The sequence below is a fragment of the Dermacentor silvarum genome, chromosome 3 (genome assembly GCF_013339745.2).
Source record: "Dermacentor silvarum isolate Dsil-2018 chromosome 3, BIME_Dsil_1.4, whole genome shotgun sequence".
Lineage (NCBI taxonomy): Eukaryota > Metazoa > Arthropoda > Arachnida > Ixodida > Ixodidae > Dermacentor > Dermacentor silvarum.
This window is the reverse complement of record NC_051156.1, coordinates 217,028,261-217,042,059: the sequence shown is the minus strand read 5'-3', so window position 1 is coordinate 217,042,059 and position 13,799 is coordinate 217,028,261. Positions and strand designations below refer to the sequence as shown.

At 49.8% G+C, this 13,799-nt stretch overlaps 1 protein-coding gene across 2 annotated transcripts in view; it reads right to left on the bottom strand.

Annotated features, from left to right (window-relative positions):
* LOC119445216 (solute carrier family 13 member 5-like) overlaps window positions 1-2,587 on the bottom strand; it is a 30,126-nt gene extending 27,539 nt beyond the window's left edge. Inside the window, exon 1 of one of the 2 annotated variants that reach the window (XM_049664322.1) lies at window positions 2,263-2,587. In XM_049664322.1, coding sequence (XP_049520279.1) covers window positions 2,263-2,373 — 111 coding nt within the window. In that variant the 5' untranslated portion in view covers window positions 2,374-2,587. The remainder of the gene's footprint in view (window positions 1-2,262) is intronic. The other variant, XM_037709538.2, reaches the window with a different exon arrangement.
* Between the last annotated feature and the right edge of the window lie 11,212 nt (window positions 2,588-13,799).

Below are 13,799 nucleotides of genomic sequence, written 5' to 3'. Positions count from 1 at the left end.
GCCCGACGTGTAAAAATCATGCGGCGGCGCTGCGATAGAAGTGGATTGGGCCGCATTAAGGTCGCGCCGTTGGAAACTGCTTGCGATACTGCTCGGCAGGGTCATTGGTTCGTACTACTTCGCACGCTGTTATTTGCGTTCAGACCGCTCAAATGGTGTTGATAATTGCATATGACATGTATTTATGCCTTAAGAATAAGTTTCTTTCATTCTCCTTATTTTTATTGCGATAGGAATACTCCAAAGCAGACTTCTGCCATCGGCATCGCCGTCGGCGTCGCCGTGAGGTTCCGTATGACGTTAATGGAGATGAAATCGTCGCCGCGCGCCGCCGAACGCTGTGTGTGCGAGTGAAAGGGCGCGAGGGACGCGCGCTTTCACGGGGAAGTGAACGCACGGCGGAGCAGAAGATAGCGCCAACCTTTCCCTTTCCCTCAAGAACCACTTATCATCAGAACAAACGCGCGTTCTGCGCCGTGCTCCCTTAAAGGCTGCTGAATTAAGCGTCTCTTTCCCCCTTTACAATCACCATATATGTAGAGCAAACGCGACTTCTTCAGACACGCGAAAGACCGTGGGGGGGCAAAGACTTCAAAGAAGGTGGCACACTTCCGACGCTGCTCGACGAGTGTCCCGTTCTGATCTCGTCGAAAACCTCCGAGCCGCCCCCAGAGGCTCCTGCAACAGTCACCAACGCCGCGCGCGTTTTATGCGAACGCGGGCCAAACGCCGACGGCGTCGACAACAGTTCTGTGTGTTGCCGGTGCTGCTGCATGTCCAAGTTTGAACAGCTGATAAAACTACTATCCTTATTCCGTATAGCTCTCTACAAATTTCCTATCGCAATTGATGCTTCGCATTTCGGGTGAAACTGCGACAACTTTTATTTTAATGCCGCTCGGTGATCTTTTTCGGTCTCGGGCCGGGTTCGGGCCGGGCTCGGGCCTGAGGTAAAGGGGTGACGGGCCGGGCGGATAACGTAGATTATTTCTGGGCTCGGGCCGGGCCCGGAAATCACAATCGCTTACAAGTCACAATCATGTTCCAAGTGTCCCACATAACGACCGTAGGGCAGCAACAGAACTTTCCGCCCTACGTGCTCTTGTAATTACATCGTCTAAACATGCTACCTCGAAAGTGGGTCATTTTTTGTGACTCCAAGGTAGCCCTTCAGAGTCTGCAGTCAGCCTTACGACGCAAGACCCATGAACAACCGGTGTTTAGATAGATTCTCCATCAAGCCCTCATAAGCAGACATGACATCATCTTCCAATGGCTGCCGGGGCACTGTGGCATCGTCGGTAATTACCTTGCTGATGATGCCGCCCGGTCAGCCCATAAAGAAACCCTGACAGTCTCCATCCCTTGTCAAGGACAGACGCTGCGAGGGGTCTTCGTTTACTTGTTCAAGCCAAGACTCCAACTTCGTGGAACAATCCCGATTGTCTCCAACTGTCACTTTCACCAGCTTAATCCTACGCTGAAGCTGCAGGTTCCATCGCAATTCTCCCGCCGTGATGCAACTTTGCTTTGCCGCCTCTGGTTATGGGTGGCTTTTACCAAAGCCTACTCATTCCTTATTGAAATGTCAGACACACCTACCTGTGACTCTTGCAACAGTGAAGAGACGATCCAACGCGTGTTGTGTTTTTGTGATCGTTATGACATCGAACGGGACGTTCTTCGGAGTGTGTTAAAAGGATTAGACCGCAGACCATTTTCAGAGACAAAGATTCTTGAACCATGGTCCCACACGCCGCAGGCTTACAAAGCGACGCGGGCGTTGCTGTGGTTGATGAAATTGACTGGTCTCATTGATCGATTGTAGGCGCGAAGTGATGGACAACTGCACGTTTTACATTGATTGTAGCTTCCTCCCTCCGTCTCCTTTCCTTTCATCCCTTAACCCCCTTCACCCCGCGTAAGGTAGTAAACCAGACGCGCGTCTGGCTGACCTCCCTAGCGTTTCTTCCTTATTTTCCTCCTCATCCAGCATTCATTAAATGATCTCTCTCTCTCTCTCTCTCTTAGAGGTCAGGCAGCCAGATTCAGTAAAGTGGGTGGGGATACGCAAAGAAATGTTACCGCGTTGAAAAGAATCCACTGTTCACGCCCAGTCAAGTTCTTCATTTTTCTCTGCATTTCTCGCCTTCAAGCGTCGACTTCAGATTACTAATGTTGACTGGAACCCGCTGCAGCCTGGTATAAAGAAAGCTCGAGAGTCGACGCATGGCGACGCGAAAAAAATAAGTGCCGACTCACCATCCCGTCTTCCAAGGACAACAGAGGCAGCAGCAAGAGTGGAATGGCAACCATGAGGATCCTCTTCCAGAGTCCAAGCGCCAGCAGCACAGCCCTCCTACAGCTAGTCATTGTGGCGTGTCGACGCGTGCGGACGTTCTACGGGCGTTGCAAGCGACAGGCCTAGCACTGCCTCCACTGGAGTAGCCCCGCTGTGGACGAAGAATCGTATATCGACTAACCGGAACTTCTGAGCAAATGCACTATGAGTTATAGCGCCGAAAGTCTTTGGCAGAGAGAGAGAGAGAGAGAAACAAAGAGGGAAAGGTAGGGAGGTTAACCAAGGACGCGCTGGATTGGCTACGGTGCACGAGAGGGTTACGCTGCTGATGAAGACTGTCGCGCCGCAAAAACTGTAAGGTGTACGGTCACCGAACGACAGAATGGGTCACCGGCCGATACGAACCCGCATACGCAGGGCGCCCCGGGGTTTATGATCCCTTCGAAACGACTCTCTCTTCTCTCGTCCTCCGCTGTGGTGATCTTCGCTCGTGGAAAGCTTTCTGACCTGTAGGGGTTGTGCGAAGATAAAATGTTTTACAGGGCGTCGAATACACTCTATGGGAGCTCGGCGCCACAATTCAACAGTAGTCTTGCCCGTGCTCTATCACCTTGAGCAGCGAGTCTCCTGTAAGTTTGTTTTAAAAACGTTTAGCCTTCTGAAAAGGTTGTACGAATGTTCAGAATTTTAAATGCAAAGCGAATAACTCTGCTATTCGGATTCCAGTCGAGAATCCGCTATTCGAATTTTCGTTTCTGTTCGAATGTAAGGGATAACAATACTTACAGGGAGGAGGACAAACTCGTATGACTGTTCTAAATCACTCTGCTGCAGGGAAGCCGTGGTTGCTGCGCAGATGCCCCAGGCAATGAAAAAATGCATGAAGCAACTAGCTTCTGCTCAACGATTTCAAGTAGATCAACAAGCATTTTTTTATTTTCATGATATCTGAATTTATTTGTCTCCCTTTAACACGATATGCAGTGCTGAAGCATTACACTTTGCTCCTTCAACGAACACAGCACACAGCGTGCATCCGGTGACGTGTTTCGTTATAGTCATTGCGACGGCGCGCCAGATACGATGAGCTTAGATGCTTGTCATTTGCGAGTCTCTCAGTTGATGGAACATGCTTAAGGCGCATCAACGCGTTATACTTATCCTGGGGCAAGTATAGTGTCTTTGGGACAACTAAATATTTCCCCGAGTTTGAAGGGAATCGGGGGCACGTTATAGGTGATGTGTGAACAAAGAATAAAGCGTTTCATTTTATTAGAAGCTAATTGAAAATCTGTGTTCAGAAGCGTAAAATATACGAAGCGCTTAGAATGTTTTAACGGTGTCCCGGAAGAACCAAATGCAGCAGGAGAATGGGGCACATTATAAGCTGGCTGTCGAAACGAACCATAACCGAAACAACTTTTTATTATGCAGTGCGTCCAGGAAACAATATTTGTAAGGACCAGTCCTTTACGGGCTGGTCCAAGCATACCTCATGTCCCTCCATAGCCGAATAAATGTTTTCACTAAAGGAAGAAGAAGGCGCCGAGTAGTACGGCCGTGCCCACATCGGCTCCAGATTTTTCGATATTTTCGTTGAGAAAGTCTTCTCGATCTCGATGATTTCTGCACCAACGGATGCATAAGGACAAGAGGAACCCACGGATACCAATTTTTCAACGGTGGGTGGCCTTTTCGTCGGTTTTTCGAACTGCTTCTCTTCCGTGACGCCGCGCTCCCTTCGGTCAGACAGCAAGGCCTAACCAGCGTTCGCCGGGCAGGGCGCCCCACCGGCCTCGTCATGACAGAGCGAATGGTTGTAGTAATGGAAGGAGACGATCTTCCTCCGGAAGAATTTGGTGCGGAGCATGGCTGGCGCTCCGCCGCTGTCAAGAAAAACGCCCTGAGCGTCTCTCGTCGCGACAGCACCCGTGAACCGGCAAGCAGCGAGATGCACCGCGAGCATCTCAATGGCAGCAGGAAGCCCTTTAGCCTAAAGAACAAGATCATCAAGTCATCACGAATGCCCCAGCTCCCGAAGGAGCACTGGAAGATTATCGCTCGCCCCAGGGGAGGTCTTGATGTTCAGAAGACGGGCTCCGCTCGGCTTGGTCGGGCCGTCGCCGCCGCGGCAGGACTCACGTCTGAGCAAGCAAGCCACGACATCGTCTGCCCCAACGCAACACAAAACGTCATCGTCCTCAGCATCGCGTCTCGCAATAACGCAGATGCTTATCTAAAAATGAATTGCATCACCCTGGGAATGAACCAGTACGAACTCAGCACTTACGAAGCCGCGCCGCACGCCACGTGCAAGGGTGTCATACGGCAAATTGATGTGTCGGAGAGCCAGGCCGACCTGGAGAGAAGCATTCTCAACGAGAGAAATCCCTTAGCCCTGGGAGCCAAGCGAATCAAGAATAGCGAAACGGTAGTCATCGTTTTCGACGGCTACAGGGTCCCCAACTTCGTTTTCTACGGCTCGGCGCTAGTCAAGTGCTCCTTGTACCTCAGGCAGCACGACTGCTGCTATGCCTGCGGTAGACTAGGCCACAGAGCCGACGTCTGCCCAACGCCGGAGAACAAACTATGCAGGAAATGTGGGGCCAACAACCCCGACGAAAACCACACCTGCTCGCCTACTTGCGGCCTCTGCGGGGGCCCCCACGCCACAGCGGACAAGATTTGCAAGCAAAGATTCCAACTCCCGTACATCGTTCGACGGAGGAGAAGGGAAAGATGCGGAATCCAGGAATCGAGACCCGTCAACAGCACAAACAAGCGCCGGCAGCGAACCGGCTAGACCTTCGAGCAGGCGCTCCCGCTCGAGAAACCGCTCGAGGTCCAGGAGCCGTTCCAGGTCCAGATCCCGGGGCCGCTCCAGATCGAGCGGCCGCTCCCGCGGCCCACAGAACAGGGTCCGGTTCGAGGAGCCAGCCGGTCCTGGGAAACAAGGCGCCACCTGGGCGGACAGAGTGCGGAGCGGAGGGAGCCCTGCCGAAAAGGTAACGGGGGGCGCGGCGCCAGAGCATGGTTCGTCTGAAATAGCTCAGCTTAGGAAAGAAAATGCCGAGATGCGCAGCATAATCGAGTCAATGCGAGCCGAAATAGCAGAGCTCAGAAAGGCTAATCAACCTCACTCCGTTGCAGTCCCTAGTTCAACCCCATCGGGGACCCCCTCGGGGACCCCCTCTCCCCAACCCGCAGAAGTTCCCATGGCCAATCAACCTCACTCCGTTCCAGACCCTAGTTCAACCCCCTCGGGGACCCCGTCTCCCCAACTTGCAGACGTTCCCATGGTCGTGGAGGCGAGCCACCCGGGAAACCCAGCCAAAAGAAAGGCCGTTCCCAGCATGCCCGAAAATGTACAGGCTAAAGCCAAGTCGGAAATCAGAGAAATGTTGAATTCCATCTGCTTCGAGATCCAGAAGATTAACGAACGACTCTCTGCAGTGGATCAGCGACTTTTGGTAGTGGATCAGAAGATAGACGCGCAAAACGTCAAAATTCGATGCTTGGAAAACAGAATGCCAGAAATAGTGCCCAAGGTGCAGGAAATGGACATCAGGTCGTCGACCCGCGTACGTCCCGTTTTCATGCCGGATGGCGCGTCGGTACCTACGCCGCCACCACTGCACGTCCCCGGACCTCCCTCCTTCGAGACCCTAGTAGCAACGCCGGAAGGCGCTCTATACAGCAAGGATGGGGCCACACACTCAATTTAGGATTTGGCAGTGGAACTGCAGGGGACTCCACCATAAAAGATGCACCCTGCAGCAGTTTGTTCGCACTCACAAAGAAAAGCCACATGTTATATTATTGCAAGAAACGATGACTGATCAAGTTTCACTACAGGGATACAAAGCTCTTGCTCTCCGTGGGGACGGCAGAGGAATCTGTACATTAGTCAGCAGCAAGTTCACTTTCGTCGCACACGATCTAGGGGTCCGGCCTAGCAAGACGGAGACATCCCTAGTCGAAGTCATCCCAAGTCAATCCAACATCTCCAGCATTTTTATACTTAACGTATACAGCAGCCCGAGCGATCACAGACAACGTTTCAAAACCATCATCACTAGGGCAACGAAACTCGCCGGAAACTCTCCACTGGTTGTGGCCGGCGATTTCAACGCACCCTTTCACGCTTGGAACTACCCGCACGATACGGTCAAGGGCAGAAGCCTGTGGCAGGAGGCGGGAGATGCGGGACTTTTTCTAATGACGGACCCAGCCTTTCCCACCAGACGCGCAGCCTCCTCGACCAGGGACTCTGTCCCGGATCTCGCCTTTGTTAAAAACGCTGGCTCAGCCGTGTGGTCGAATCTGCTCATAGACCTCGGTAGCGATCATTACATCACGGCCACCAGCCTACAAGTGGAGCAGAAAAGAAAAAAGGCCTTCTCGGTCCCTGACTGGGACAAATTCCGTGAGGTTCGCAAGGCCCGCGCCGCCCGTGGAGAAAAGCCCGAGAGCCTCGCCCAGTGGTCCGAACTAATTCTGCAAGACGTCTGCTCCACCACCAAAATCATAGAAACGGATCTGCAGACAGACAAAATGGATAGCAGGCTAGCACACCTACTCGAGGCCAAGCAATCAATCCTCGAGAGGTGGAAAAGCCAACGCTTGAATCGCAAGCTCAGGAAAAAGATAGCCGAGATCAACAAACAGATAGAGGAGCACTGCCAAGCCTTGTCTAGGCAGCAATGGGACGAAATTTGCAATTCAATCGACGGGCAGATGCGCACGGGAGGGAAGTGGAATCTTCTGAAACATTTGCTCGACGACTCGGGCACCAAATCAAACCAGAGAAGTGTCCTCGCTAAAGCGCTACACGAAGCCAAGAAGTCGTCTTCGGAAGCAGAAGTGCTGGAGACGCTAGCTAAGAAGTACCTGCCACTCAAAACTGTGGCCGATGAGGCGCCATACCCAGTATACAAAGGGAAGCCGAACTCCGTGCTGGACGAGCCTTTCCAAGTCAGTGAAATCCGCCGCGCCCTACATGACCTCAATGGTAGGTCGGCACCCGGCCCTGATCACATTAACAACAAGGCTCTCAGAAACCTAGAGGACGAATCAGTCGAGTTTCTCACAAATGAGATAAATCGCATTTGGGAGGAGGGAATTGTACCGGAACAATGGAAAGTGGCGAAGGTCATACTCATCCCAAAGCCCGGTAAACCGCCGAGCTTGGACAACCTCCGCCCCATCTCACTGACATCATGTGTAGGGAAGGTGGCCGAACACGCCATCCATAACAGAATTGCCGAGTATATCGAGACCAACGACCTTTTCCCTCACAACATGATAGGTTTCAGGCCAGGCCTCTCCACCCAGGACGCCATGAAGCTTATCAAGGTCCAAATCCTGGAACGCTGCACTCGGGACACGAGAGCCATCCTTGGTTTGGACCTGGAGAAGGCCTTTGATAACATCCGTCACGAGTTCCTTCTCGACGCCATCTCCAAACTCGACCTGGGCTCGTCCTTCCATGCCTTCGTCAAGTCTTTCTTGAGCAAACGATGCGCCATCCTCAAGGCTGGAGATTTGGAATCAGAGAAAATGGAGCTGAGTGGAAGAGGCACCCCCCAGGGGTCAGTCATCTCACCGCTCCTCTTCAACATCGCAATGGTCGACCTCTCGAGATACTTAGGCAAGATCCAGGGCATCGGTCACACGATCTACGCGGACGACATCACTGTCTGGTGCGCGGGAGGCAGTGACGGACAAGTCGAAGCCGCTCTCCAGGAAGCTGTCGACACTACAGAGCGCTTTCTAACAGACACGGGACTCCGGTGCTCCCCAAAGAAATCGGAACTCCTTCTCTACAGCCCCACTAGAAAGGGCCGCAAGCCACAGAACTGGAAACCCCCCACCGAAATCGACATTAATCTCTACATCAAGTGCGGAGATCCGATTCCCAAAGTCGCGTCCATTAGAATCTTGGGAATGACACTCGAAGGGGCGGGCACAAATAGCATCACCATTCACAAACTAGCAAAGAAGACGGATAGCGTCATCGGTCTAATCAAGCGGGTAGCTAACAGAAGGAGAGGCCTGAGTGAAGAGAATCTGATAAGGCTAGTCCACGCTTTCTTGTTATGCCATTTCACGTACGTAGCGGCCATGCACGTCTGGAAGAGGGCCGAGCGAGACAAACTAAATGCCATGATAAGGAGGGGGATCAAGAGCGCGCTCGGACTACCAAACTACACACGCACCGACCGACTTCTGCAGTTGGGTATTCATAATACACTAGAAGAAATTGCAGAAGCACAAGAAAGGGCACAGATTCTCAGACTCTCCGGCACCACGGCGGGCAGACGACTCCTAACAGAGATGGGCGTCCCCCCGGCTAAAGTCAAAGACTCCTACCAGGGCCTTCCGAAAGAGCAGAAAGACCACATCATCATATCCCCCGCCCCACGCAATATGCATCCCCAGCGCAACGTGGAAAGAAGGAAGGCCAGGGCCGTGGCGCTCCTACGCCGGGCGACAGAACTCCCTGGCGGCAGCTGCTTCGTTGACGCGGCCCAATATGGCAACAGCAAAAATTTCGCAGTAGTGTCCATCAACCACAAGGGTTCGACCGTTAATGCAGCTTCGGTACGAAGCACGTCGTCATGTGCGGCCGAGCAAGTGGCCATTGCCTTGGCCCTCCTGGACGAGAAACATGCCAACATATTCAGCGACTCCAGGGCAGCCATCCGCGCCTTCAGCGTTGGCGCCGTGTGTAAGGAAGCCTGTCGCATCCTCGACGGTAAAAGTATTGCCACCCACACTCTCACGTGGTTCCCCGCTCATATGGGATCCATCATGGGAGGCTCCACAAACCTCAACGAGCTGGCCCACTCCAAGGCGCGAGGTCTCGCTTTCCGCGACCATGGAGAACTCCCCGGCCAGCCAGGAGTGGTGGAGAACAGAGATCAACCGACAACATACAATGAAATTACGCAGTACTTTTATCTCGGCAGGAGAGACTTTCCCCTTCCTCACAAGAAGTTAAATAGAGCGCAGGCATTGACCCTCAGATTATTGCAAACAGGCTCGTATCCCAGCCCGGCTTTATTACACAAGCTTTATCCCGACACTTATGCCAGTAGTTCTTGCAGGCACTGCAATGACTTCGCTAGCTTAGACCATATGCTCTGGCGTTGCCCCTCGTTACGAGGCACGGAACAAATAAATGAGGACAAGTGGCTCTCCGCTATCAAGAGCCCCGATGCCGGGGCGCAACTATGGGCTGTCCAGAGGGCCCACGATGCGGCGGTCGGGCATGGCCTGACTGTCCCAACGTGGGAGCGGCCCGCTGCGCGCTGAGTCGCGTACCTCAGGACGTTCATTAAAGTTTTACATCCATCCATCCAACCACCACCCACATTACTACTGCGGCGAAGCCAACCCTGGCGCGATGCGGTGGCAGTAACTTGTTACTGCCACCGCATCGATTGACTGCTGAGCAGATTGATTGCTAAGCAATGCCTAGTTTGTCGCAAATGGCACTTTAGGCTCTTAATACCGTCAACAGTACAACGCTATGTGTCGCGTCTAGTTTAATTCCGCTAGCTGGATTTTTTCCCTGGGACACTTTAGTAGACCCTTTTAAAATGCATGAGGTGATTTTTAAAATACTGATTGCAGCGCAGCGAGAATTCAGTGGCTAATTGCACTCTACTGGCATATACTCTATGGCTCCCTCTATATGGAAGTCAAGTTTGGTTTTATTCTGCTCACTGAATTTTTTTACTGGAGCGCTTTTTTTTTAATCAGAAACTATACGGCGAAACAGCACTATAGAGGCAAAGGATTCGTCCATCGTTGAATTTACGGGAAAGGGCTCGTCGATCATGTCAAGACTCATAGAATCGAATGGGCAGCTTTGATGCACATTCGCGCCCTGACGTATAAAGAAAGATGACACTGTCAGATTCTGCAAGAAGCAGCGGACCAAATGGCTTTATGAAGTGACATCCAAGCATTAAGCCCGGCTGCGCGCGCCACTTTTTATCAAGTTCCGGCACATGGTAAAATGTCTTATTTGATATTTAGAAAGATAGACATTGTGTTTCAGCTTAACTTGTGAAAAACCAATGATTAGTTACTCTGCATTAATGAGCAATTAACTAAGTAATTACACAATACAGCTAACTAATAGGGCTATATTTAATAATCATCACTGCTTACCAATATACTGTGCTAAGTTCCCTCGGTTTTACACAAGATTAATGTCATGGATATGAAATGAAATGTCATAAAAGCAGTGATTCAACAATGAGACCGGCTGGGAACTGGCATGATGAAGCCAATAGTTAAGAGGAGTCATTTATTTAACTGGTACAATGGTAGTTTTGATTCGTGCACGTCGTTATAGGTGTCATTCGCGCTGTAATTAAATGAGCATTTTAAAATGCCCTTGCTAAGTGATAACGCCGAATCTAACTTTCATACAGCATTGCGTAATGGATATCAATGAAAAAGTCATTCAAACAGCGATTCATTTAGGATAACTAGGAGTCGATGGACTGAGTTACTAGTGATCACGAATCACTTAGTTTAGTGTGACAGTGGTATCCTTTATTCATATACATCTCACTGATATCAATCCAAAAGTCATTAAATAACTACTTCTTTGGTTACCGCTGATGACCGATCACGCCCAGTTATTACTGATCACTTGTGATACGCTCAGTATGATATTCTCGTATTTTATGCAATGTGAGTGTCATGGATATCAAATGAAAAGTCACACAAATTATGATTCAATTATATGAACTTTCAAATGCAAGTCGTCAATGGTATCAATTAAAAACTGATTGCATGAGTATTTTGGTTATCATTGTTAATTGATGATGCCAAGTCATGAGTGACCTCTAGTGATACGTTCCGTTCAATGTGCTCGTACCTTTAAGCAACTTAGCGTCATGGATATCAAATGAAAAGTCATAAAATGGTAATTCGAAAATAACAAAGATATGCTAGGGTTGAGTCACTGGTGATCGCGAATCACTTTTTTTAGTATGACATTGGTATAGTCTTCATTTATTCATTGTCATTTCTATGAATCAGTTTCATTAAACTTTTTTTTTCTGAATACATAGCAGACAGGGTCGAAATACTGGTAATCACTAGTGAGTATGTTCACCCCCCCCCCCCCCCCACCCCTCTTCAGCGTTCTCAACTGAACTCCTAAAATTTTCACAATATTTTGCTTGCCTCGAAATTCGAAGGGGGTCAGGACCCCCCCCCCCCCCCCCATATTGCTTCATGCTTTAATTTTTTGTCTGATACATGCCTTCACAGCGACCACCGGTTGCCGTAATTTTTCATACTCTTTAATTTTCCTGGCATTTCTTTCCTCTTCTTCCTTTGGTCAAGCCTTCCCTATATTACAAGACCCCCTCAGCGCTCCGTCTCCCGCCAGCCCGCCAGCCCGCCTTGCACGGCCTTGCACCTCACCCTCCCGTTCCTTCGCGTCTGATCTTTTTTTTTTTTTTCTTTCTTTTTTTTTCACCCCACGGTGGCTCCTTTACTGGTTCCCGATGCTTTCCCTGCCATTGCCGCTCGCCCGCTTTCCCTGCCCATTGACCTGTGCGGACCGCGCTCGACGGCTTCGAGTTCCTGTGAAAAGCGTTTACGTCTCTTTCAATGACAGCGGCGAGCCGCCTGCAGTCATTTGCGGATAAATGACACACCTACACATGTCACTCCTTCCCGTTCCCCTGGTCCTATTATGTTTTAGCATTGTAGTGTGGCGAAAACACAAGAGCAGAAAATTGTGTTTTGATCAATAAACACACACGGCAAGGCTTTTTACATTGCTGGTGACTAATATCTCATGTGATATTGTGCTAAAAGACGAGTGCATAGTCACATTTCTGTGAAATACACAATTCCGAATAAACTTTTTAGGAAGCAGAATGTGCGAACGGTAACAAAAACACCTGAGCGTCGGGTTACTTGGTTGTTTGCTTCCAAACATTCATACATTTCTTGTATCGTGGTTACACTGTGTTATTATGTCAGAAGCCGTGGGTATACAGGGATCGGTAGCTTGTCATAAACAAACAGAACCTTGCGAAGCACTTAACATATGCACAAATAATGGGTCTGCACGCCCAACAAAGTCCAAACAAAATGTAATTACATCTACCATTACCATTTGAGATAAGTGCATGCATTCATCAACATAGAAATTGCAACTAGCGTTAGGAACTGCAACAAAAAACACATTTCGCTGACTGTGGAAAACTATTTTGCTCAAATCTTCTACTATATATGCACAGTGCACGGCATGGCAAAGGCAGTTAGCTTTCGTTCATGAAACACAGGCTGAGGTGTCCCTGGCTGAGGTGGTATTACAATCCAAACATTTATTCATTGCCTTAACCAGAATTTAAATTCCACATACCAATTCGTTGGCTGATTTAGGTACAACTAATTTAAAAGTGCCCTTAGATACTATATGTATGCGATGTGCTTGGTTCACCCGCGAAAATAAGGCAGTATAAGTCTTTCAAAACTGCCACCGTTCTACACCCAAACCCCCCTTCCGAAAAAAAAATTCCTGGGTATGGCCCTCATAGCTGTCACTATGACGTAGCCAAAACGGGTTTTAACGTTGAATTGTGAACGCTATTACAGCGGAGGTTTACTGCAAAGATACATTAATATGGCTGGTAGAGGCGCGGTGGGTTTTAAAGCGATAGCCCTGTCGCCATAGAGAAAGACGTTCAAAAACAGCGTACATTCCCATTAAGCCCAGCGGCCCAGCTGTCGTAGTGCACCAAGCGCCTGGTATTAAAACCTGAACCACACTTCCGGTATCGGTTTTGGACGCGCGCGCTTTGAACGCTATAGCTGGCACGCGTTACGCCGGTTGCACTGATCGACGCGGCATTTGTTCTTGCTTCTACTGCTCAACCGCGCGCTGTCCTGGTGAGGAACCACCTGTTTTATATTTAATAAAATAAGTTATCTTTGCAAGGCTCTATCGAATCAATGCTCTGTGCAAGAGGGAGAGAGAGAGAGAAATAGAAGAGAGGAAAAGCAGGGAGGTTAACAAGACGCACATCCGGTTTGCTACCCTGCACTGGGGAAGGGGGTATAAGGATGTATTGCCCTGTGCAACGTGTCATATCATAAAGTAGATGCAAGACGCCTTGTGAAATGGGAAAATGTTTATTTTGCTCTATGTAAGTGCTCGTTCCGGGCTTTTGGTGCGTTCATCCAATGTTGTGGCACCAGGTACAACACCTCCACCGGACGGCATCAGCTGAAAAAAAAAGTAAATTACAAGCACGTGTCGTCTTGTTATATGACCTTATAGGAAAACTGCGTGTGGAATCGAAACGTGCGGAACGAGGTGAATTGTTCGACATTACAAAAAAAAAAAAAACACGATTCGCTTTTACAAACATGGCATAGATGATACCCGACTCATTCCAAACTATACCATACATAAAATATAGCGAAAACATCTGATTTCCAAGCATTCCCCCAT